Source organism: Silurus meridionalis, chromosome 25 (assembly GCF_014805685.1).
Source record: "Silurus meridionalis isolate SWU-2019-XX chromosome 25, ASM1480568v1, whole genome shotgun sequence".
NCBI classification, from domain to species: domain Eukaryota; kingdom Metazoa; phylum Chordata; class Actinopteri; order Siluriformes; family Siluridae; genus Silurus; species Silurus meridionalis.
In genome coordinates, this window is record NC_060908.1 from 5414922 (window position 1) to 5440000 (window position 25079).

The window sequence follows — 25079 nt, forward strand, 5'->3', positions numbered from 1 at the left end:
TTGCATACAATGGCCATGGCATACAATTTACAACACTGACATCCTCATTAACACATTCAAGAAGCCCTTTGCCCTGTGGATAGGGAAGAAGAGAGGACAGAAATACTTCACCTGAGAATAACAGTGATTAGTGAAAATTGTGGCTTGATTCAGAGGGGGCTTCCCTCTAGGGGGAAAGGTAAACCCAGACCTTGCTAGCAACATCCCAATTGCTAATTTAAATACATTTTTCAATTTTACTGTATACTTTTATTTTAATATCCAAAAGAAAATAATTTGGCTTTGTACATTTCTTCATGATTACCATGCGATAATAGCCATTTAGCCCTAAAACATTGCAAATGCATTTAGCAGAATCCCAATTGTGCATGAACAGACAGTCAGACAAAAGGAATCAATTCTTGTTGTGAATTAAACAGGTAACACACTTCCAGTATGCAGTCGAACATTGCCCTCTTCTGTATGATGATGGAAGCTGCAATGAATGAATGATTGAATCAATGAATCAATGAGTGGCAAGGCATGTGAATGAAGGAATGAATGAATGGATGGATGGATGGATGGATGGATGGATGGATGGATGGATGGATGGATAGATGGATGGGTGGATGGAAGGATGGATGGATGGATGAATGAAGGCTCTTCCAATCAGCAGAATTCAATGACTGGTTAAGAGAATTGGGGTAAAGGTCATTTATAGAGATTGAGCAGTAACTAAACCTGTGGTTATTCATTGTTGGAATTCATTACAATTAGGTCTTCACTAGTACCATGTCAGTTTGTGCCTTTTAGACTATGTGGCACAAATATATTCCGAAAGGTGCAATCATGTTACTTTATAATATTTGACCTTAACTTTTATATAATATAAATCTAAGAGAGAGAGAGAGAGAGAGAGAGAGAGAGAGAGAGAGAGAGAGAGATGGCAGGGATTTTGGCAAGTGAGTGTGGTATTGATTGCAGCTGGCGCTGTTTCGTGAAGTGTGAGTCGTTGAGTGAGAGCTGCTTCTCAATCAGACAGACGTTAAAGCTGCAGCAATGAGTGTGTGTGAGTGGGTATATGTGTGTGTGTGTGATAAGAAAGAAGATTTCAGAAGTAATTGTAATCAGTGAGACCACAGACACAGCAGTATGAAAATGTGAGTAGAACAAGAAGGCTAAAGATCTGTGCTCTTAGCAGAAGCAATGCCCTCAAAACCACTGCAAAGATAAAATGGCTTTCTGAGCCAGAATTTCAAGATTCATAAATCTATATACAAGGTGGACAAAAGTTTGTTGACACCTATTCTATTTTATTCCAAATCCATCAGTATTGATACCGAGTAATCCCCTTTTTACTCTTCTCCTGAGAAGACATTTACTAGATTTTGGAGAGAGACTATGGAGATTTGTCCATCCAGCCAGAACACATCAGGTCAGCAACTCTCTATAAATTACATATATACCACTACTTAGTTTACATTACTTTTGCTCAATCGGCTTACAAGTTTCAGCAAAGCCATAAGGGCATAAGAGCTGGGCAGATTTAAACTTTCCACATTCCCAACAATAGATCATAAGCTTAACAAATGAACTACAATTACTATTAATTAGAACTAAAGGACTAAAACCTGTTCCAGCATGAAAATGCCACTGTGCACAAAGCAAGCCATGACCTGAAGAAAGTCATGACCTAAATCCAAATGATAACTTTAGGGTAAACTGGAACATTGATTGCACCCCATATGTTCTTAGCCAACATCAGTGCCTGATTTCACTATTGCTCTTATGTCTAAATGGTCACAAATTCCCACAACAAAGCCCCAAAAGAAGAAGGAAAAGAAGAAAAGCATTTTTTGTCACACATTCATTACAGTACAGTGAATTTTTAATTTTTTTTGCTAATCCCAGCTTGTTAGGAAGCTGGCGTCAGAGCACAGGGTCAGCCACAATACAGCACCCCGGTGCAGGGAGAGTTCAGGGTCTTGCTTAAAGGCCCAACAGTGGTAGCTTGGTATTGATGGGGCTTTAATCCCTGATCGTTTGTTTAGTAAGCCAGAGCCTAAACCATTGGCCCAAAATGTTTCGAAGATGCTTTTGGGTGGGAGGTGGTAGCTCAGTGGGTGAGGTATTGGATTATGGATCAGGTCACAAGTTCAAATCTCAGCACCACCAAGCTGCCACTGCTGGGCCCCTGAGCAAGGCCCCTAATCCTCAACTGCTAAGATGTAAGTTGCTCTTGAAAAGGGCATCTGCCAATGCCACAAGTGTATATTTGTCACATATAAATTACAGCACAGTGAAATTCTTTCATCACTCATAAGGATCTGGGGTCAGAAAGCCATGATCCAGCACTTCTAGAGCAGAAAGTGTAAGGGCTTTGCTCAAGGGACCAACAGTGACAGCTTGGCAATGCTGGTGGCTTGAACCCCAACCTTCCAATCAGTAACCAGAGCCTTAACCAATAAATCACTATTTCCACAAATTTTGCTTCTCCCTTCAGGGAACCGGATCTTGGTTTTTCTCATGCCAGGTGGAGGTACTGTCCACTATACTAATGAAGAGTACACAAATTATTTGACATACATAATAATTATAATAAAATTATTTGACATTATAGACAACATCAGCAATCACGTTATAGAGTCTCAGAGTTATGGGTCTACATATGGGCTCTGGAGGGTCCCAATTATAATATTTATTTCATACAGTTACTTTTATAAATGACACAAAAAAAACTAAATAACATCAATTTTAAACAGAATGTGTAGTGGAAAGTTCTGGAGCTCTTATTAATAGCAACATAATATTGTACACTAATATATAGATCTCCTTCATAAGAAGCTTCTCAATCTTTCTGGCGTTTTCTTACTCTTTCCCACCTCAGCGCCAGCGTACTGACTTCTGATTGGTTGAAATGTTACCACGTGCCGCGCAACAACCAATCAGAGAGAAGTGCGCTTAATAAGCGATGACAAATGAGACAATCTGGTGAGGCAGTTCACTTTTCCTCGGTGACGTGAATGGGTTGGCATGATTTCGAAAAAACAACAAAAAAACGACATCTTCGTTTCAGTATAAACACCTACTCTGAATTCATATAATAATATATAATATGTTTTAATTTGCGAATTGAAATAAAAAGTTTGTAAAATTTGTAAAGAAAAATAAATAAACAAATCGACAGGCCAAAAATGACGTTTTTGTGAGGGTGTTGGGGTTTTAGATACACATGGCAACCCGGGTTTTCAGTACCGCTTGTATTATGAGAAGGCGGGGACTGAGCACAGTAGTTTCTGGAACCTCATGGTTGCACCATGGAGAAAGTAAGTACCACGAATGAGCCTCGTTTACTCGAATAAAATAAATATTTTGGATAAATCGAAGCACTGGTTTTATACATACGCTATATAATTTAATATATCAGTTCATTATTGTTGTCTTGTATCAATTGACCTGCTGGTGAAAAACACCGGCACTGCAGTAGTGCTCATTGTTAGCCACGCTGCTAGCTTACTAGTTAGCTAGAATCCAAAGAAAAAGAGATGAGAGTCTGCCACATTGTTTTGCTAACAATGTCTGTAATTTTGATTAGTCAAAATATTATAGCGAACAATAATCCGTATTTGTGTGGTGGATAACAGTATTATAGTGTCACCTTCAATGCTAAGCATGTAGGAGCTTAGGTTTGCTAACTAGCTAGCGCTTTACCGAGATCTGAGGAAAAGCTCAGAAGTGTCATTGCACGCTCAGAGATGTTATAAACGCGTTTATTCATAACGTATACACATGTTTAGATTTTTTTTTTTTCCCTGCAAAAACGAGCACCCGTCAAATGTGTCCGGGTTTCTCATGAATCCATCTGGAACTTTCTGGATGGTCCAGGTTCTGAGTTTGATCTGCTCAGGGAAGCTTCTGGTTCTGATATCTTGTTCATCAAGTTGTTGTGTTTGAGGTTCAAATCGCTGGTTTTCATTGGTTTTCAAAGATTTTATTGGAGATTTTATCACTCATTGGAGATCTTATACTTAACCATCTCTTGTATTTTACTAAGACATGGATGGCACAGTATAAAAGCAATTACATACAATAAATAAGCAGCTGCAAGCATTGAGAGAAGAAAGATCAATTTCTTGCTTCATTTCTTCAAAATCCAGGTTTCTCATTTATCTAGCAGGCTTCCTAGGAAGTGTCAGCTGTCAGTAACAGTGGCTGTCAGTGGCACTTTTTGCCTCTTATGGAAGCACAGGTGTAGACCTGAATTGTTTCAAACCTACAAAAAAGTATGCATTGAAACAATCTTCACATAAACGTGTGAAGTTGAAGCATGTAAATGACCGCAGTAAAAATGTCGATGAACGAAACTTGACCTATGTCGATTCAATCTATTAAACAAAGTCCACATAAATGAGCGAAAAACTACATTAATGCATGTTTTTGAATAATTTCTTGAACTCCAGCTGGTCTCCTGGTGGAAATATTGATACGCTTTTCAAGCTCACTTCTAAATTTTAACAACTCGGATGCTCAATTTTTGCCGGTCAAAATAAAGCTCGAATGTAAAGCATGTTGAATCAGTCAATTTCAGACCCAGTGAGTTCTACAGGCAGATGGATTTGTATCTGGTGTGTTTATAATTGAGTGTAAGAATCTCTCCAAGTCTGTAGTTAGACACTTGTAAACCTACATTTTCTCCTTTAGTTGACCTTGGAACGTTCTGTTTAATTATTTCTGAGAACATTAAAAGATTCTCACCAGTTGTAAAATAGCTCAGTGTTTTATTAGTATCACAGCACCTGTTTCTAATGGTTGTGTTTGTGCATATGGCCTTCTGCTGTAAACAGTTGGGTGTTAACATTCAGTAAGGGGTGACAGATGGCAAAAAATATCATATTTCAGCAAACAAAGATGGTTTTCTCCTTCTTAAGGAAATACTAAACAACGAATTGGCTGTTTGGTGCGGTTATTGCAGGATAAGTAGATGTATCTGAGATGTTACGGCAATGTTTTAACGGTTTTGTTTTCTCTAACATGAGTGAAATAGAAAACGCAACAGCTTTAAATAAAATCCCAAATCTGTGGTTTTATAGTCTACACATTGGTCCAAGGTGTATTTGATGCTGTTAGATGATGATCTAGGTTATTAGTGTTTCAAAGAAATAACAATCTCTTCATATATATCTCAGATCTCCTATATTAGCGTTTTATAACAGTCAGAGGTTTACAAGTCTGTAACTTAAGTTTTCCAACATTTTAATGTCTCCATGCTATAGAAATTCTTTGTAAACTGCAAGTTCTTGTCTTATTAACTTACTTATATAATGTCTAAAAGGTAGGTTAAAACAGGAACTGAATTAAAAACATTTTGCTTGGTTAAATTATTCTTTTTTTTAAATATGACATCATTCTGTTGTGAGGTGCAGTTATGGGGAAATAATGCTTACATTAGGCTGCTTCATTTCTAATAATTTTTTTTTAACCACACAGCCCTACATGTTTTTTCCCCTGACTTAATGTTAATAGAAAAGTAATTATGAATTCGTAAGTTTCCGGTTTGTTTCCAAGCTAAACTAGTATACAAATGAATGTCACATTACAACAGAGTAGTCAAATTTTGCCAGTTTAACTTGGGGCATGATTGCTTTTTTTTTTTTTTTGTGTGTTCACCCCAGCGGATAAAATAGTTGAAGGCATACTTATAAACTACCCACACACTGCACTGCACCCATATTTAATCTTTGCTTGTTTTGCGACCCTTTACGTGTGCCTTTCTTCCCTCAGGTATCTCAGCTGAAAGACCAAGGTAATAAGGCGCTGAGCGCAGGGAAGATTGATGAAGCGGTGCACTGTTACACCGAGGCTCTGGCATTAGACCCAAACAACCATGTCCTCTTCAGCAACCGGTCTGCTGCTTACGCCAAGAAGGCCGACTATGAGAACGCCCTGAAGGATGCGTGCCAGACCATTAAGATCAAGCCTGACTGGGGCAAGGTAAATGATGCTATTAGTGCTTTGAGGGTTGTTTAGCACTCTGTTATATCAGCTCTCAGAGCCGAGTGATGGAAAAACACAACAGCTTCATTGTTTTCCTGAGTGGAGTTGCTTAATTTCTGTTTCCAAAACAGACATCCAGTGGTCCATTAGCAAGCTGGTTAATGGTTTGACCACAGAGGTTTAAGACTTTATAGCAGTGTATAGTAAGCTCCGTTTGAAACTCGGCCATGTCGTTAAATATTTTCCATTTCACTAGAACTTTCAAGGTTGAAGAAATCTGAACTGTCTTTGTAAATTGACTTCCAGTTCTGTACACCATACACACAAACACACAGTTGCTGGTTTTTTTAATGCAATGCAAGTCAAAGGGTTTTTTTGTCCTTTCTTTATCACTTTTTAATTAAATGTATAGAATTAGCAGTTTAGACATTTGATGTATTGCTTGTTGAACCTTCGCTGGTGGGCAGCAACTGCAGAGGTGATATTGGTTCTCTCTTCTTTTTTTTTTTTTTTTTTTGTTTAACTCCATGTCTGAAATTTAGATTTAGTTAATCTTGTCCTCATGACTCAATAATTTGGAGGTAATTGTGATAAATTAGCTTTTGTGCTTTGATGTAGTGATTTTCTGTGATGTGTTTATTTCAGGGTTACTCACGAAAGGCTGCTGCGTTGGAGTTTTTAGGGAAGTTTGAGGATGCCAAATCAACCTATCAGGAGGGTCTCCGGCAAGAGCCGTCCAACCAGCAGCTAAAAGACGGGCTTCAAAACATCGAGGCACGACTAGCAGGTACCCATTATTACAGGGCTGCTTCAATTACATCCAGTGTTCCAGTAAAGGACAGATTTGAAATCCATAACTATGGATTTTATGCTGTGTCGAGAGTTGTGATTTTGACACGGAAAGGTTAGCACAGTGTTCTCGTTGTTCAAGTGAATAAGGTCGCAAGGACATTGTTGCTAGGCAACTGGGAGGTATGAATGCTCAATAAGGCTAATCATTTTGTTGCCAGCTGTTAGCTTTTTTTTTCTGCAGACAATTTCATGGCATACTGATGGTAGGAATGAGGCAAAGCCATGCAGAATATCATCTTTCTCAGATGAGTTGGCAAAAAAAGAATGCTATACATATGCTACAACTAGTCCAGCTTTAATGAATCAAAAAAAAAAGAAATGAGCACATCTCGGAGTCTGAGCTATCAGAAGTTGTAGTTGCATTTGAATTTAATAATCTTTTATTGTATTTTAATTTTTTTTTTGTTCTGTTGTTTCACTTGTCACTAATCTGTGTCTGGTCCCTGCATTGCAGAGAAGAAGATGATGAACCCCTTTGCAATTCCCAACTTGTACGAGAAGTTAGAAGGGGACCCCCGAACCCGAGCACTTCTCTCTGACCCCAGCTACAAAGAGCTGCTTGAACAGCTCCGTCAGAAACCTTCTGAACTCGGGACGTAAGTGTCGCTTTATTATCTCTCTCTGCCAAGTTTGTGATAGATGTTTGTCTTCAGAGCTCTTCGTTCTGCCTGTCCAGCTCATCCACTTACATCACTTTATTTTTCTATACACTGTCCAGTCCTATTTTTCTCCATCATTCTCTCCCTTTTGACTTCAGTTTCTGTGACAGGATCATATAAACATTTTTTTTATAAATATATATCTATCTCTCTGTAGGAGGTTGCAGGACCCCCGTGTGATGACAACCCTTTCGGTGCTGCTCGGATTCGACCTGGCTGGCATGGATGAAGATGACGAGCCCACTCCGCCCCCTCCACCTAAACCCAAAGAGACAGCACCACCCCCTCCCAAAGAGGAAGATCTCCCAGAGAACAAAAGATTGGTACACACTCTATGTATTATACAAAATTGAATCGGCTATTTAATTAGTAGTCAGACGAGACATAATGCATACATTTAATTGTGGTTTTGTTAAAGCCAACTTTCTAAATCCACAAGACAGTAGTAGCATATAGTTGGAGATAATAGCCATATATGGAATCTGCCAGGTATCGATCACATGAGATTTGCTCACTGTTTTCTTACTGTTGCTTGGCAAAAAAATGATCTCATTTACCCACTAACACATAGTAAGGGTTTTTATAAATTTTATTTTTTTTCCCCTTTCTTTTCTTGGTTATTATGGCGACGTGCACAATTTTAACGTTCTGATCGGCAGACTGTAATCTGGCAAAAACATGCACCTTGTGTCATTTAGAACTTGTGTGGATTTTATAAAGGTTATATCTGATGGAGCCTTGATTTCTCTTACAGGCATTGAAGGAGAAGGAACTTGGCAATGCAGCGTATAAAAAGAAGGATTTTGAGACCGCTCTCAAACACTATGATGAGGCATGCAAGCATGACCCCACCAATATGACCTATCTGTCCAATCAGGCTGGTATGTGAAGCACACACTCCTGTCTTGAACATTTTATATGCTGCAGCGTGACTATTATTTTCTTGGCCTAGCTGGAGAAGCTGGAGAGCTCTTGACTTAGGCTCCCAAATCTCCACTGTTCAGCTCTCTTCCTGTATTATATCCGTCAATAGAATTAAAGATTAAATGTAAATTCCACGGCCAGGCTAATTTGTCTGTTTTCGCTATCCAGCAGTAGAAGCATGATTAAATTATTGTGGCTGTGCTAATGGAGTTGTTTAGCAAATTGCATGGTGCTAAACAGGTCAATGGCGGTGTTTATTTAATTGTGTTTATATTGAGCCCCTACACTATTTGGCTACGCTTACTGCACACAATAAGAAGTGAGCTATAGGTTATAAGGTGGATTATGTCATGCTTATACTCCTATTATGTATAGCGCTTAATTGGTACCATTCCAAAACTTTTGCCTACCATGTCCAGATAGTTTCTATATTTATGGTTGCAGAGAACCATCAAAATCCAGCCATATATTTTATTTTGTTTTATTTTATTTTATGTGAGGACCAAAAAACATTAATTTCCATTTGTCCCATTTCCCCAAAGACGAAAATGGCCACTATTATTAGTCTAATTTGAGAAATCTAAATCTTTTTTTCCTTTTCTTTCAGCGGTGTATTTTGAAAAGGGAGAGTTTGAAAAGTGTAGAGAGCTGTGCGAGAAAGCCATCGAGGTGGGACGAGAAAATCGCGAGGACTACAGACAAGTCGCCAAGTAAATATGTGTTTCATGTCTTTTTCTTGAGCTCCAATGTGAACTAGTGAGTTGAGCAGTCATACAATTCATATATAGTGTTTTATACCCACAACATGTACAGGTACATGTAAACTAAATCTTTGTTTGAGAGAGCTATTTCACCACTTAAGCTATACTAGCAATGTCATGATTTCCACAAGCTATTGTGTATGTATTTTAAATGTTGGCACTGACATCTCTCTCAGGGCCTATGCCAGGATTGGGAATTCCTACTTCAAACAGGACCGGTATAAGGAGTCCATTCAGTTCTTCAACAAAAGTCTGACAGAGCATCGTACCCCTGAGGTGCTGAAGAAATGTCAGCAGGTGGGTTTGTGATGTGAAAACACATTCAGAGAATACAGCTTGGACTTACTCCCAGAGAGCCCCTTTAATCGAGAACTATCTGGGAAAGAATATAAAAAAGGTAATTGATTTGCATATTACTTTAACAGGCAGAAAAGATAGTGAAGGAGCAGGAGAAACTGGCTTACATCAACCCAGATCTAGCACTGGAGGAGAAGAACAGGGGAAATGAGGCTTTCCAGAAAGGTGTGTGCATACAGACGCTTAGAATATTGAAATTTATTTAAAAAAGTGAACATTGTGATGGAACTGCTGTTTTGGGATTAACTTCCATACCTTGTGTTGTATAGGTGACTACCCTCTGGCCATGAAGCATTACACTGAGGCCATAAAGAGAAACCCTAAGGATGCCAAGCTTTTCAGCAACAGAGCAGCCTGTTACACCAAACTATTGGAGTTTCAACTGGCCCTCAAGGTACATTACAGGATAACACATCTATGCTTAGGCTAACACTCATCACCAACTCTACTCATAGCCTTGTTTATATTGTTGACGACATTACGTGTGATTTTGTCTTTTACAGGATTGTGAGGACTGCATCAATCTGGAACCCTCCTTCAGTAAGTTTATATCCTGAGACATGCTTCAGTGTTCTCAGTGAGAGAGGGGTTTTGAAAAAGTTATTTCACATCATTAAATATTCCTAAAATCTAATATCATAAGTTTAATGGTTAAGTTAATAATGTACTTGTTTGCAAATTGCTGCCCTACAAGGAAAAAACTAAACAGTTCAGTATTCACTGTAATAATGAAACAAATTTGGTCTGGTCATACTAATCTTCATCATACAACCCTGTCATTAATTTCCTCAAATGTTACCTTTCATTACGTAAAATATATTGTGCCTTTCATTTTAATCATATAGAGAATATAATTTTTTTGTGTGTAGTTAAAGGATACACACGCAAGGCAGCAGCACTGGAGGCAATGAAGGACTACACAAAAGCCATGGACGCCTATCAAAAAGCTTTGGAACTGGACCCGAACTCCAAGGTATAGAATCAGGAGAAGAAAAAAAAAAATTACAGATTCACAGTTTGGTCTATTTGTAAGAAAGTGCTATTCTTAGTTTTTGATTTATGTGTGTGTGTGTGTGTGTGCGTGCACATGTAGGAGGCCACAGAGGGCATACAGCGCTGCCTGGTGAGTCAGACCATGAGAAACGATAGCCCGGAGGACGTGAAACGGCGGGCCATGGCTGATCCAGAGGTGCAGCAGATCATGAGTGACCCTGCCATGCGCATGATCCTAGAGCAGATGCAGAAAGACCCCCAGGCGCTCAGCGAGTAAGACCCACACACACATTTTTTATTCTATTAACTGGATCCTAGGTTTCTCCCTTTATTTCTACATAGCCAGATTGTATTAAGCTTGTGGTGCTTAGATTTATGTAGGGTCTGCAAAACCATTATGATTACACCATATGAAGGAGCTTGTATTGTAAATATGAAGCCAGTTTGGTATAAAGTCTATTTAAAATATTTCCTGTTGTGAAAGTGGTGCACTTTTACAGCAGTATTTTGCATATTTAAGAATCAACAGGAGAATTGGGGAAAGCAAAGGATCTGTGTTTTTCATTCTTTTATTTTTTTTTATGCAATATGAGGGCATAATGTAGCGTTCCTTCCAATATTCAGCATAATAGTCTCATTTGAAGAGGAAATCGTTTTGCTTAACTTAAACGCTAGTGCAGTTTTTTTAGTATTCGAACAGCTCTTAAATCAATTTCATTAGAACTGCTTAGTAATAATGCCATTTTATTTCCTCTGTACAGTTTTGGAATTGTGCACATCTTGAACAAGAACAAGAATTGTTCAAGAATAACAGAACATCTAAGAATCAAACTTTTTTTCCCCCATGTCTAATAATTATTTGTATGTAAAATCTAGTCAGTATTACCTCATGCATCAGCCTGCTTTGTCTACCATATAAGGCTTGCATATACTATCGTCTTTCCACAGTCAGCAGTTCTTCTCCAAGTATATGTGCATATCGATCCAAGTTAGTGTACCTCATTCTTTGCACTACATTCATGACTTGATGTTTCCATCTCCTGTCTCTCCTTCACTGCAGCCACCTGAAGAATCCAGTTATCGCTCAGAAGATTCAGAAGCTCATAGACATCGGGCTCATAGCCATTCGGTGATCGTCAAGAGAGCAGAGGAGAACCAGGACTACCACCATCCAGATCAACACCACTTTAAGACCTTAGAGGAAAGAAGACTCCACCCCTATATAAGAAAAAAAAGTTCATCAAATTGTACAATCGCCCTCCTTATGGCAAAAGTATAAATATACTTATTTGAGTATAAAGCCGTAGTTTTCCATTAAAAACGTTACGTGAAACATAACACCCAATGCTACATTTGCTTCGAAGCACTTCCGTATCACAGATGTTTATTTCTCATTCAGCAGCTTATCGTTCGAAATCTCATCTGCCTCAGAATGGAATCTTTCAATAAAAAACATTCTGCGAAAGTAAAAAGTAAAACTTTTGAATATCGACCAAATGATCTAGTATTTCATATACGTTTACAGTAAACCATACAAGACATTGTGACCCATTTCAAGCTTTAAATCTCATCTTATTGGCAGCTCAGTGATTTCTTTCTAAAAATAAATGCAAATCTGATTTGTAGAACAAGACTTTCAAGCTATAAATAAAACTTTCTTATCAGAGAAAATAGTAGATTTGACTATTGGAAGTATTTTAACTTGAGATGTCAGTTTGCAGTGGGCCAACATTGGCAATTGCAGCAGGTAAAAACATTTAAACAGAACGCTGTGCACGTCCGTGGATAAGTCAAGTCACGTAGACTTTGATCGTAATTTTAACCATATACAATGCAGTAAACAGTGCAACATGGAATTACAATGAACTAACAACATAAAGTGCACATGCAGCATGAGATTAGAATAATAATCATAATAAAAGAATAAGGAAAGGCAGCACCTTTCACCCAAGTTTCTATTCACAAATCTGAGTTTTGCCAAATAATTATGCCATTCTTTAATTATGTTTCATCATCTGTCACAATTTTCCATTTGGTTTAAACACTGAATTTACAGGAGCATGTCTCCAAAATCACCATAGCAAGGGGTCGGGGACATCAGATAACTTTGAGAAATATTAGTCTCTAACTTTCAGTGATTATTTTTTATCCAACTGGTCTGGTTAATGGTGCTTATCTGTGATCAGCCCTTTATGAGATGAATGCACAGTTGGAGTTGTGATGAGAAGAGTTCTGGTTCTTGCCCTGATTGTCTGGATGTGGTTAAAACTCACTGTGAAATGGCACACATTCTTTTCTAATGGAAAACGGTTTGAGTCCCTTCAAATCCACTTGCAGTATATCGAGCTGTTGGATGTAACTCAAATTAAAAATGCTTATTTCTCAAAAATGCTGTCTTCTGAAATGCCAAGCGATGAAATGTGTAAGAGACATTTAACTGTGTATGTCTGCGAATCCCCAAAGTTTAAATTCAACCCTAAATCAGCCACTTGTACTGTATACGTGGCTTTTTTGTGAATTTGGCACACAAAAAAAATTATTGGCACCACTTGAGATTGTTGAGTCTTTGTTCCTTCCAAATGCCACCTCAAGGTCTTGGTGCCTGCAAATCTACAAACCTCTCAGTTGTCAGTCTCATCTGTGCTTTAATACAAGGCATAATCTGACAAGTGGATGTCTTTGGCTGCTTTCATGTTTCTTTTTCCACTTCAATAAACTCATACATACCACACAATCCTGAGCTCATCAACTTGAGTTGCACCTTACACAATTGATCCAAATTATAATCGATGATATAAATGTTGTAATACTTGTGTATTAACTAGTTTTAGGGAATGTAGATCATACAGCACTTAGTCATAATTTGCTTATGTAGGCAGATCAGTGTTCTGGAAAACAATGTTAATGCAAATTTGATTATAATGTATCTGTTCTGGGAAAGATATTTCAAAACTAAAATGTTGATGCATCATGATTGTTCTGAAAAATACACATAGATGTGTTTCTAAATCAGTCTATGATTCGTGTCTTTTAGATCTTGTATGAAAAACATAACTGGAGCAGCAGAAATACTGGCTAAAAAGTCACCCTAATTTTATGTTTGCCGCACACACAGCAGTAACCTTCAGCCTTCACTGTACAACGTTGTGTGCAAAGCGTTTCCAATCATGTTTGATTAAATTTGAGAGCAAATTGCAATTACACTCAGCATTTTTTATCCAAGACTCAATGCAGTTGACCTCAGTGGGTTGGAGGCTCAGCATAAAAGTCAGTTCTGAAACCAGCCAACCAAACTAAAAATATATATTTATTCATAGGTTTTTTTTAAATAGTGGGTCCAAATACAGATATTTCGAGCTCTAAATAGGTAAAGAGATTGACTGTGTACTAATGAAATATATTTGTATTTGTTAATGCAAGTATAGTCAATGTGTCAGTGTTAATTCAGTGTGGATTAGTTGCCTTTTTTAACTTAAGGTAAAAAAAAAAAAGTATGTAAACAATGAAAAAAATGTAATGTGAAACGTATATTTTATTACTAAAATTGTTAAATAAGTAACTATGCTATAAGTATAAGTAACTGTAAACATAATTCAGTCTAAGAAGTTTTGTACTGGTATTGGGACACCAGACTTTTCTAGCTATATATTGGTCTTACCACAAAATCTGAGGTTTAGGATTGTATAGACAATTGTATAGGACGTCTACGGATGTAGAAGCATAATATTTTTCCCTCACTTGAACTCTAAGACCCAAACCTGTTCCAGTATGACAATGTCTCTCTGCACAAAGCCCACTTCATGAAATAATGCCTTTAATGGGTTGAAGATCTTGAGTGAACTGTTATTGAGCTCTGATCTCAACCCTACTGAACACCTTTGGAATGAATTGGAACGCTGACTGCACCCCAGGTCTCTCCATCTAGTAAATCTTCTGAATCTACAGGAAAAGGTTGAAGATTATTATAACAGCAAATGAGGATTACATTTGGAATGAAATGTTAAAAATGACATGACTCTTATGGTTAGGCATCCAAGTTTTCCATTAGCTGATTTGTTGCTTACCCAATTTCATTAGCTACTGGAACTGATGCTGGTCTAATTTGGTTTTTGCAAAAAAAGAAAAAGGACCAGTGAATATTGGCAGTTGAAATGAGTTAGTGTCCAGGTATAAAACAAAGATCCAAATAGAGACAAATAGATCGTTGAGATTTGTAGTGAGAATTAAACTAAATGTTTAAGAGTAAATTAAAAGGGTAAGTGTTAATGTCAGTAATATTATATATTATTTTTATATAATATTATTAGACTGTATTACTATTTTATATAATAAAGTGATATAAAAAAATACAACAATATATTGCCAAAATATTACTAAAAGTATAATATTGGTTGTCTTAACATGGTGCTGCAACTGACCCACAATGCAATGTGACATTCAGCCATTTTGAAAATCAAACTAAAATCAAAACTAAAATAGCTAGTATTTTGTACAATTTTTTATTTAATACTTTAAATAACTTTAAATCATATTGGTGGAAAACTTTACCTCTGGCTGCTGAAAATGTTAATTCCTTACAGTAAACTTTACCTTATATGGTACTAGTTTTGTTATATGATTAGTTTTTGATTATACAAATATAAACGTATTTCAACAAACACATTCATTCAATTGATTTACAAAAGTTTCATCAACGCCTCCTAACCAATCAGATGTCATTATTTGACAGTGTTTAGTTATGTACAATCTCTTATATAATCTCTGTTCATCTTAGCTTTATTAAACAAAAAAAAATAAAAATTATATATATATATGCAAGTATGTATGTATGTTTGTATATGTGTGTGTGTGTGTGTGTGTGTGTACACGTTTGATTTAAAACTTTTAAATAGCTCTCCTATTGTTTTCTGGGAATAAATGCTGGTAGGCAGAGGTGCAAAAATAGGATATGCAGTATATGCAGTGCAGGGGAGGACACCGTCCATTGGGCGGCGCCATTGGATCTAGTGTATTTATACTTGCATATACCTCTCTTTTTTTGGCAGGGGAAGGGGGCGCTAACCATGAGCTTGCATCAATGTGCAGTTGCACCCCTGCTTAGGTGGCGTTAGGTGGCGTTGTATTGTATTAGTTGCATTGAAGTTCTGCACTGTGTCCAGTAGGGGGCAGTTAATAGCCAAAAAACATGTTCTTACCTCTGAGCTGATTCTCAATGTCTTTCGATTCTTCATAGATTTCATGCAATAAGACTTTACAACAACTCAGAAGTGTTTGTGTTGCAGTAAATTATTTAGAGCTAAAAAAAATTCTTTTATTATTTCAATACATACATCAGTTTTGTGACTACTCAGTTGTTTTAAGTTTTTTCCTTGAAAATGTATTTGTTGACTGGATTGGATCTTTATTGACAGACTATCTTGCAATAGATGTGCAGTTGTTTTTGTAGGTGTTTGTTTTATTGCTTCTCAAAACTGTGCACAAAGCAGGAAAAGAAACCCTGCACTCTGAACAGAACTCTTAAGAAATGTGCTAAAAGAGGAAGTGTATGCACTGTGTGAAACCTCAGCTCAAACTGTGTGTGTGTGTGTGTGTGTGTGTGTGTGTGTGTGTGTGTGTGTCATCGTGTAGGAAAAAAATGACAGATTCAGGAGGAAGTGACTGAAGAGTGACAGAACTGTGGACGAGAAAGTGACAAAGACCAAGGGCGTAGTCTGTTTAACACAACTTCTGAGTACCACAAACAAGGTAAGACAAGGAAAAACTGTGTGTGTGTGTGTGTGTGTTTGTGTGTGTGTGTGTGTGTGTGTGTGTGTGTGTGTGTGTGTGTGTGTGTGTGTGTGTGTGTGTGTTTTCACAAGTATTGACAAGAGGAGTGTATTGATAGTATTGACAAGAGGAGTGGAACAGTTAGGCCAAACACGCTCTCAGTGCAAGTCACATGGGAGCTCAATTGACTGAACAGAGAAAATGTATCTGATGCTGGTGTGTAAAAATGTGGATAAATTTTGTGGTCTTTCTGTACTACAGAATATATATATATATTTGGGCTGTCAATCGATTCAAATATTTTATCTTGATTAATCGCACAATTGTCATGAGTTAACTCGTGATTAATCGAACATTTGTATCTGTTTTAAATGTACCTTAAATTAATACTTTTCAAGTTATTATTACTCTAATCAACATGGCCATGGATAAATATGGATGCTTTCTGCAAATGTATGTTTATTATTAGTGAAACCGAACTGGACCTAGAGCATGAAGAAAAAATATTCGTAAATGTTTAAAATTATGTTGTTTTAAATTACGTAAATCATCAGGACAACAAACGGACGTTTTGCTATGTTTCCACACGGACGGTTTTAATTGCCGGATTCGTGTATCATGGTGGATTTTGGTGCTTGATTTGAGAAATTGTTTTTCAGTGGAGTTTTTTTTTCTTTTTAATATCTGAGTAAAGAAAGAATGTCATGAATAAATGTGTGGGGCATTGTCGGTTTAAATTTCATCTTTTTAACATGTATGTATTTATATTTTTGATGTAAACAGAATGTCAAACAGAAATGAAAAGAAAAATAGGTCGAGAATTTTTCTTACGACATAATATGACATTATTAAGCCTTATTATTTTTTGTGGGTTAATAAGGCTAAGATGAACAGAGATTTTATAAGAGACGGTATATCATAACTATACGCTGTTAAATAATCATATCTGATTGGTTAGAAGGCGCTGAAAAACTTTTTATAATGAAATGAATGAATGTGTTTGTTGAAATACGCTTATATGTCTGAAATGAAAACTAATTGTTAACTTATTAACTTCTACGTAACCAAACACCAAACAGGCTGGTAAAGGTACAGTTCTTTACAGTGATTAAGAATAATAGAATTGAATATTTTTCCACAATGTCAAGAGGCATCACACACCATTCTATCATTTAATATTTTCCTATAACGACATGCCCCTGGTGTGATTTATTCATTACACAATCCACTTTTACTTACTTTTTTGTGGTTTTAAATGTTTTTGTGGGTTTTTTGTATGGTAAAACTTCGCAGCATGGCAGTGTGGGATCTGTCCATCACCGTAGAGGAACTGGGACCAGAAGCTCCACCTCTGAAAGTCAGCGTCACATCTGACCTCCATATTGGAGGCGTCATTCTTAAAATTGTGGACAAAACACGTAAGGATTTTTTTAAAACACATTTTCAAACAGAAATACAAAGATTCAAGATTTTTTGCCTCAAACTCACAGAATACAACTTGCAGTGAAATGCGAAAAGGGTGATAAAGATGGAAGATACTTTAGATAGCGAAACTTTATTTTCATCGTACACAATATGATGAAAATGAGTGTGTTCCACTCAGATGGCAATTGAATTAGGATTAAAAATAAATAAAAATGAGTAACCTAAGATATATACACATATATTGCACATGATTAAATTGCACTTGAATCCTGAGAAGTGTAAATAATGGCCATTGACATGCAACACATCTGTAAGAAGCAACACAGCGTACGGTTGTATATATGTTTTACAGCTTATAATTGTACTACACATATGTAGTATCTGTTTTGAGAGCTACAGTTTGTTATTAGCTGTGAAAATGATGGTGGTGTTTCAGCACACAATCAGTTACTATAATTATAGAAATAATGAACACCTCTTAGTGCTTTTAGCACCCTAAAGCACTATTATTTGTGCATTTAGACTTCTTCGTTAAATAAATCTGTTGTGTTCTCTTTATAATACACTATACCTGTGTAGAACAGTTTCTAGTTTAAGGTAATTATTTTTTTTTTATAGGTCCATGTACAGCCATTTCCTAATCTTTTGGCACAAGCAACAAGTCTGTACATTTATTTTAAATAGTGTGGAGGGTCAATAGTGGGCTAACCCTAACCCTACCCCAATCAATATGTTTATGAGGCAAAATATTACTGTTTAAATAAGATTTTCTTTTATAACAGAAAGTTCAGTACCCTTTACAGTATGATATACTACATATTGTGTTTTTTATTCCATTGAATTTCTATCACATTTTTGTACATTCTCTTGAAAAGTGGCAATACTTTTTAACATTAAGCGTATATGAGAATTTTTATGCTATTGGCTGCCAATTCAGTTGGTTAACCAAAGAATCTCATGTAGAGTGTAAATACGTGTAATATTTTACACATTTGTACTTGTGACTGGAAAGCAGTGTTTAAATCCCAGAAGCGTCAGTTTAGTTCTATGATTGGATTAGATTTTTGCTTAAATCCGTGTTTGCCTGGATGTTTTTAATACACTGTGTGACACAAGCCCTTTGTGTATTGTCATGGTGTTGTGCTGTAGAGATTAAGAAGGATTGGTCAGACCATGCGCTTTGGTGGGAGCAGAAGCAGCAGTGGTTGCTGAGGCCGTCATGGACGCTGGATAAGTATGGAATTCACGCTGATGCTCGTCTCTGCCTCACACCTCAGCACAAACCCCTGAAGTTGGGTTTACCCAATGGACTTACCATCAGGCTCCTCGTTGGCTTCTCAGGCCCCTTGTTTCAAAGCGTCATTGGCATCTGCAAGCTGCTCAGTAAGTGTGTATGGGTGGAGAAAATGGCTAAACGCAGACATGCAGTTGTTCTTTTTTATTTGAATGCATGACAAAATGACACATCAGCTCTTTCTCTTTTTTCTTTGCCTGATCATCCTCTGCTGTAGATATTCGTCATCCAGAGGAACTGTCACTTCTTAAGCCGGCAGAAGAAAAGAAGAAAAAGAAGCAGAAGGGGGAGGAAGAACAGGTGTATGATATCACTTGTGCACCGTTGCCTACAGGTATCTATTTATCCCTCTGTCTGTCTGTGTGTCTGTCTGTCTGTCTGTCTGTCTGTCTGTCTGTCTGTCTGTCTGTGTATAAAGAAATGATTTAAAAAGTTTATATTGTTATATATTTTAATGCTTGTGATCATCTCTGCCTTCTGTTTTTAATTGTACAACCGAATAAGAAAAGCATTTGCTGATTGAACAAAGTGCTTGGTAAGAAAGGTGTATGTGTGCGGGGATTTATTTTTGTCCAAATCGTGACATGAAATGTAGACATGCTTAATATGGCAATTTTATACTCTGGGACTAGGTAACAAAGGCAAATTAAAGGTCTAATGACATGATATAAATACCCAACAACTGATGGAACAACTTTTAATCTTGATCCTTGTGTATTGATGTGTGTATATACGAGTGTACTTGTGTAATAAACGTAATACAACAGTAATATACAATATATAAGTAGGTAGTCATGCATGTTCATTAAAATGAGTGGGCGCCATGTAGAGCGCTGTAAAATGTCACTCTTTTTCTGTTTGTGATTTTTGCAGGTTCTATTTTAAAGCTGGCCAATGGCATGCCTGCGTTCTTTGCTGAATCTCCTCAGACAGAAGCGGTGTATAAGATGATTTCAGTGAGTCAGCCAGCTCCAGCTCCTGAGACCATCACAAAAATGTACAGACCAACTAGCAGGGTGGACAAAGCACAGGTTAACAGCAGGTCAGCAAAAATGAAAAACTGGATAAGAGAAAGAATAATTGCAAATTTCAAGTATTACTGTTGCAGTAGTTTCTACTGATAATATGCAGGCTGTTAAAGTGGATAATTCCCTATTGTTTCTTTTATATCACAGCAATTTGATTTAATTTATAAAAAATGTATTAAAGACCAATTTAATGATATATGATATTTGACAGAAATAATGTTCTTGAGCATTTTCAAGACAAGACAGTTCTTAATATCGCTTAGATTATAATAGACAGATGCAAAGGCCGAATAGAGGCACAGAAAGACTAATGTCGAATTAAGGATTACTAGGAATTGTGTGGGTGAACAGCTCTAAGAAGACATTCCCTCAGAACCTCTTTTCATGATCTCACAAAAAGGTCACAAAAGCTCATCTAAATTATCATATCATAAATATTTGTTGTAAATAAGTTGCTTTGGGCCCTATTTGTCAAGATCTTAAATCAGCTCCATTTGCCACAACAGAAGAACCGATTATTGCTGTTCAACGTGTATTAGAGGCAGCACAAAACAACCAATACGTGTCTGATGTGATTTTCAAAATTTGTAATGCCCTTTAGACTTCCTAATGTGCGATTAAGATATATATTTCCACTTCCTTATGACCTTTATCTTAAGAAGGATACCCTTCCTCTTTTATAGTACTTCTCTTTGAATTGCATTTTCTTTAAATGTAGAAAAACATTACAGTTTCTCTTTGTGAAGAACTTGCACTCCTTTTATCTTCAGGGTTTCAGGTGTTGATATGCCATATATATTTTTATTGGCACAGGTGAGAGTCACAATAACTCACTTCTATTTCCACCTTTAAAAATATCTTTTAGCTCTGTGAGCTTTAAATGTTTTTTTTTTGCAACTTTGTGTCACCAAATGCAAATCAGCTCTGCCATACATGTGCTTAACGATTGAAAAAATCAGCATTCCCAAATTTTTGACAATTATTTTGTTTGATTTGGCTTACGCAATCATTTACACACAAATGTACCACAAATGGTGATGAACAATTGTTTTATAAAAGTAATATATTAATACAAATATATTGAATTTAAGTTACATCTACTGACAAGTTGACATTTACAGCATTTGGCAGATGCCCTTATCCAGAGTATACATTACCTCATGTATACAATTGAGTTTAGGGTAAGGCCCTTGCTCAAGTGCCCAGCTGTGGCAGTGCTAGGATTTGAACTCACGACTGCCCAATCAGCAGTCAGACATCTTAACCACTTCCCTGATGCATGACTACAAAGAGACAAAGTTTATGATTTTAAAACGTTTAGCTTTAAATTCTAATAAAATCTTCAGCTTTATAAATGCATTTTAATTTAGGTTGCTAATTCAAGATCTATATATTAGAATCAAAATATATATAAAGTTATGTAGATTCAGAGATTGAAGTATTTTGCTTGTCCTGCTATTATAGTCAGTAGCAAGCTTGCCAACAACAACCATAAACAAACAAACAAAAAAATCTAGCCTTATTCGATGATTGCTTTAAATAAATGCTGCTTCTTTTTAGAGTTACTTTTACTTACTTTTAGGCTGTTACACAAATCACTACCACTTCAAGAGTCAGGGCATTTAAAGAGAATTTGCACAACTGGCTGATGAGGCAAGTTCCTGTCAGTGTCAATGAAGTTGTGTGAAAATGTGAAAATTGCGTGATGCAAAATCCTTGATATTGGTGATGTCAACTAAATGTACATTACCAGCATTTGGCAAACGCTCTCATTAAGAGCGAATGACAGTTCTCCATTTACACAACTGTGCAGTTCTTGCTCGGGGACCCAGGAGGACAACTTGATGATGGTCGGATTTGAACTCATGATCTTCCATTCAGAAGTCCAATACCTTAATCCCTCGAGTTCTGATTAAATAATTTGCATCACCTAAATACTTTCTGTACTTTTTTTTATTAAAATGTAATGTTTTACACATTTATTAAATATGATTATCCGCATAAATGTCATTTTGCTTTTCCTTTCTCAGGTGGTTAAATTCATCTCGCTCCCTCCAGCAGCAAGGGATCAAAGAAGATGACAAACTCTTCCTGCGCTTCAAGTATTACAGCTTCTATGACCTAGCGCCACAGGTGATTCAAAAATAAAAACCTGGCTTGTTTTAAATGAAATATTAAATTTGCCTTGAGAGATCACATTAACAATTGTGTGTGGTGCGTATCTCCGTTTGCAGTTCGATGCTGTGCGTATGACACAGCTATATGAACAAGCCAGATGGGCCATTTTGCTGGAGGAGATAGACTGCACAGAGGAGGAGATGATGCTTTTTGCTGCCTTACAGGTAGTTGACAGTTGGTATATTATAAGTATAAACAAGCATGTGTGTATGCAAAGATGTGATGTATCAGTAGACTATGCTACACTTCAAATCCTAGTTTTATTTGCTTTAAATAAAACTAGGACAGAACAAATGTGTACAGAAGTTTGACAGAAGTGGAAATGCTTTTCATCGCTTTTCATACAGTCAGAGACTGTTCTTGGCAATTTATTATCAAATCAGAGGAAATGGTTAACATGTGCTTTGCTTGTTTAGACTGCCATTGTGTCAGTCTATTGTCTGGGGGGTAGACCAAACTCTTATAAAAACTAATATCGAATGTTTGTAGTTGTTAAAGGCAGAAATATATACTTAATGAGCACTTGATTAGGAACATCTCATCCACGCAATTATCCAAAGTGGCAGCAATACACTGCATAAAATGTGAAGACAGATCAAGAGCTTCACTTTCTACAGGACCTTACTATTGGTAGTGAATGGCACATTCCATATTTGATAACAAATCAGGAGACGGATTATGTGTGCTCTATTGTCTTTGGTAGTGGCTGCACCAGTAAGCATCACTGGGAATGTCCAAACCTCATTACCAGCAGTCACTGTTGCTTGTGGTTTTAACCAGAGAGAATTTTACCATTATTGTTTGGTCATATACCAGATAGGCTAGTACTTTAGAAACTGTAAATCTGGCATTTTAACATAAAACATCTTTAGAATGTACATACGGTATGGAGAAAAAAAAAAGAAAAAACATCATGTGAGCATTTGATAAACATATTGTTGATAACCAAGAACAGAGGAGAACAGACAGGTGTGAAATAGGAAGTACGCAATAGCTTAAATAACGACACTTTTTCACCGTAGGGAAAAAGAAAAGCATCTCACATTGAACATATTGTACCTTGGAGCTGAAATAAAGACCAGGCGATGTGAGCTGGTCAGCACCATTGCCTCAGAGGTTTTTTTTTATGGCTAACATGTTTAGAATCTGATATGGATTTCTTCTTTTCTAGCTGATCCTTATCAAGCTTCTGCTCAATTGATGTGTTGTGTAATTTTGTTCCTAATAAAGTGGAAAGTGAGTGTAAGAGAGAAAGAAAGAGAGAGAGTGTAAGAGAGAAAGAGAGAGAGAGAGAGAGAGAGAGAGAGAGAGAGAGAGAGAGAGAGAGAGATGTATCAATATCAACCTAAGCTTTTTCTGTATATTTACACCAAAAGTACCACATAGGCAAAGCTTCCCTGACTGAGCAGTTGGTTGAGTCTTGTCCTGCCATGGATGACCTGGACTCTGCTCTGCAGTGCCTGGAGGTCAAGATGGAGGCAGAAAGCAGTGCAGAAGAGATGCTGGTATGTATAAACAGCAATGGATTTACAATATGAACATACTCTCCATTAAAAATTGAAAAATGTACATACAATGGATGCTGCCTGATGTGTTAAACCAGGAGGTGCAGAACACCAGAACTTTATTTCCTTTAAGAGCTTATGTTTGAAGTGATATATAGGATGAAACAATGCTTTAACAGTTTACTTAAGGAGAAGTTTGTTTAAGGAATAATCCACAGCTAGGAGTGCATATTTAATGCATGACATAGATGCAAATAACTGCCTGACAACAGAATACATTAACATCGCATAACCCACATGTTCCAGCATAGACAATTTAAAGCTGCCATTGATGTTTGCATACTGAATAAATAAAAATAACTATAAACTTTTTAATAGTTATTTTAAAAAGGGGTTGTTAGGTCTAGAGTTCTGTTTCGTCTAAATGATACACAGAGATCAGATAATGAGATTAGATTATTATATTTAACTAAAAATTTTCACTAAATTATTATTAGACACATAGAGACTGATTGAGAGCAAATATGCAAAACTAAGAGAGATCGATTGTGTATGTGGGAAATACCTTCATCTGTGCTGCATCCCTACTTAGATCAACACTGTTGCTGATAATTCCTTGTGCTTTCTTTTTATATTTTGTGCCTCGGCTCATTTATTAAAATTTACATATTCTCAATATAAGTTAAATATTAAGTTCAGTAAAATATAAAAGAAAAATGCTTACAATAGTTATATGCCACTATAACTGTCCTGAGTATCCAAACAAATCAGATGAGTGTTATAAGACCATGGTATAAAATGCTGTATGACAAATATACTATATATAAATCTTTCATGATAAATAGTGTTTATAAAACATATGTCAGGGCATCATAAAGGCCAATTTAGTTTATTCTCAAATTAAATATGGTAGATGATTTGTGGGTGAAAAGGCAATGTAAATGCAAATGTTTTATAATTGGTTGTGCTGCCTCTCATGCCTGTAAGAGTTAAGACAATAAACACCAGGGTCTAAAAAAATACTATAAAGTACTATTAAGCGCACACACATATACATTCATACATACCTATATATCTGTACCTGTCACAGATAATAATAAACAAACCCATCAATGTGTCTGCCTGAGCACATAAATAGCACATAGCATTCGAAATAATCTAGTTACTTAGCGGTAAATAGCTAGCTATAATGCATGCTCTTGTTGAAGAGAAAATGTTCGCTCTGCTCAGAACCAGATAGTATCACTCACTAGCTTCCTGACAAAATATATAATAAATCAATAAATAAATGTTCAGCAACAACAAAAACATTTACAAAAACTATTTTTCTTTACACTGAAAATATTAGACGCTATACTCCGCAT

General features: G+C 36.6%; 2 protein-coding genes across 3 annotated transcripts in view; both read left to right on the top strand.

Moving 5' to 3' along the window:
* The first annotated feature begins 3197 nt into the window (after positions 1 to 3197).
* stip1 (stress-induced phosphoprotein 1) lies at positions 3198 to 12016 on the top strand. Its single transcript, XM_046839617.1, has 14 exons — positions 3198 to 3305; positions 5761 to 5970; positions 6619 to 6760; positions 7280 to 7421; positions 7642 to 7807; positions 8239 to 8365; positions 9016 to 9118; positions 9346 to 9466; positions 9595 to 9691; positions 9796 to 9920; positions 10030 to 10066; positions 10396 to 10499; positions 10620 to 10792; positions 11580 to 12016. The coding sequence occupies exons 1-14, from the start codon at positions 3297 to 3299 to the stop codon at positions 11650 to 11652; spliced, it is 1629 nt and encodes a 542-aa protein (XP_046695573.1). The 5' UTR covers positions 3198 to 3296; the 3' UTR covers positions 11653 to 12016.
* Positions 12017 to 16129: 4113 nt separating this feature from the next.
* im:7154036 (fermitin family homolog 3) overlaps positions 16130 to 25079 on the top strand; it is a 14385-nt gene continuing 5435 nt past the window's right edge. Inside the window, exons 1-8 of one of the 2 annotated variants that reach the window (XM_046839799.1) lie at positions 16130 to 16264; positions 17579 to 17703; positions 18860 to 19093; positions 19222 to 19338; positions 19878 to 20046; positions 22063 to 22165; positions 22267 to 22374; positions 23587 to 23715. In XM_046839799.1, coding sequence (XP_046695755.1) covers positions 17580 to 17703; positions 18860 to 19093; positions 19222 to 19338; positions 19878 to 20046; positions 22063 to 22165; positions 22267 to 22374; positions 23587 to 23715 — 984 coding nt within the window. In that variant the 5' untranslated portion in view covers positions 16130 to 16264; position 17579. Of the gene's footprint in view, positions 16265 to 17546; positions 17704 to 18859; positions 19094 to 19221; positions 19339 to 19877; positions 20047 to 22062; positions 22166 to 22266; positions 22375 to 23586; positions 23716 to 25079 lie in introns of those variants that run through there. The other variant, XM_046839798.1, reaches the window with a different exon arrangement.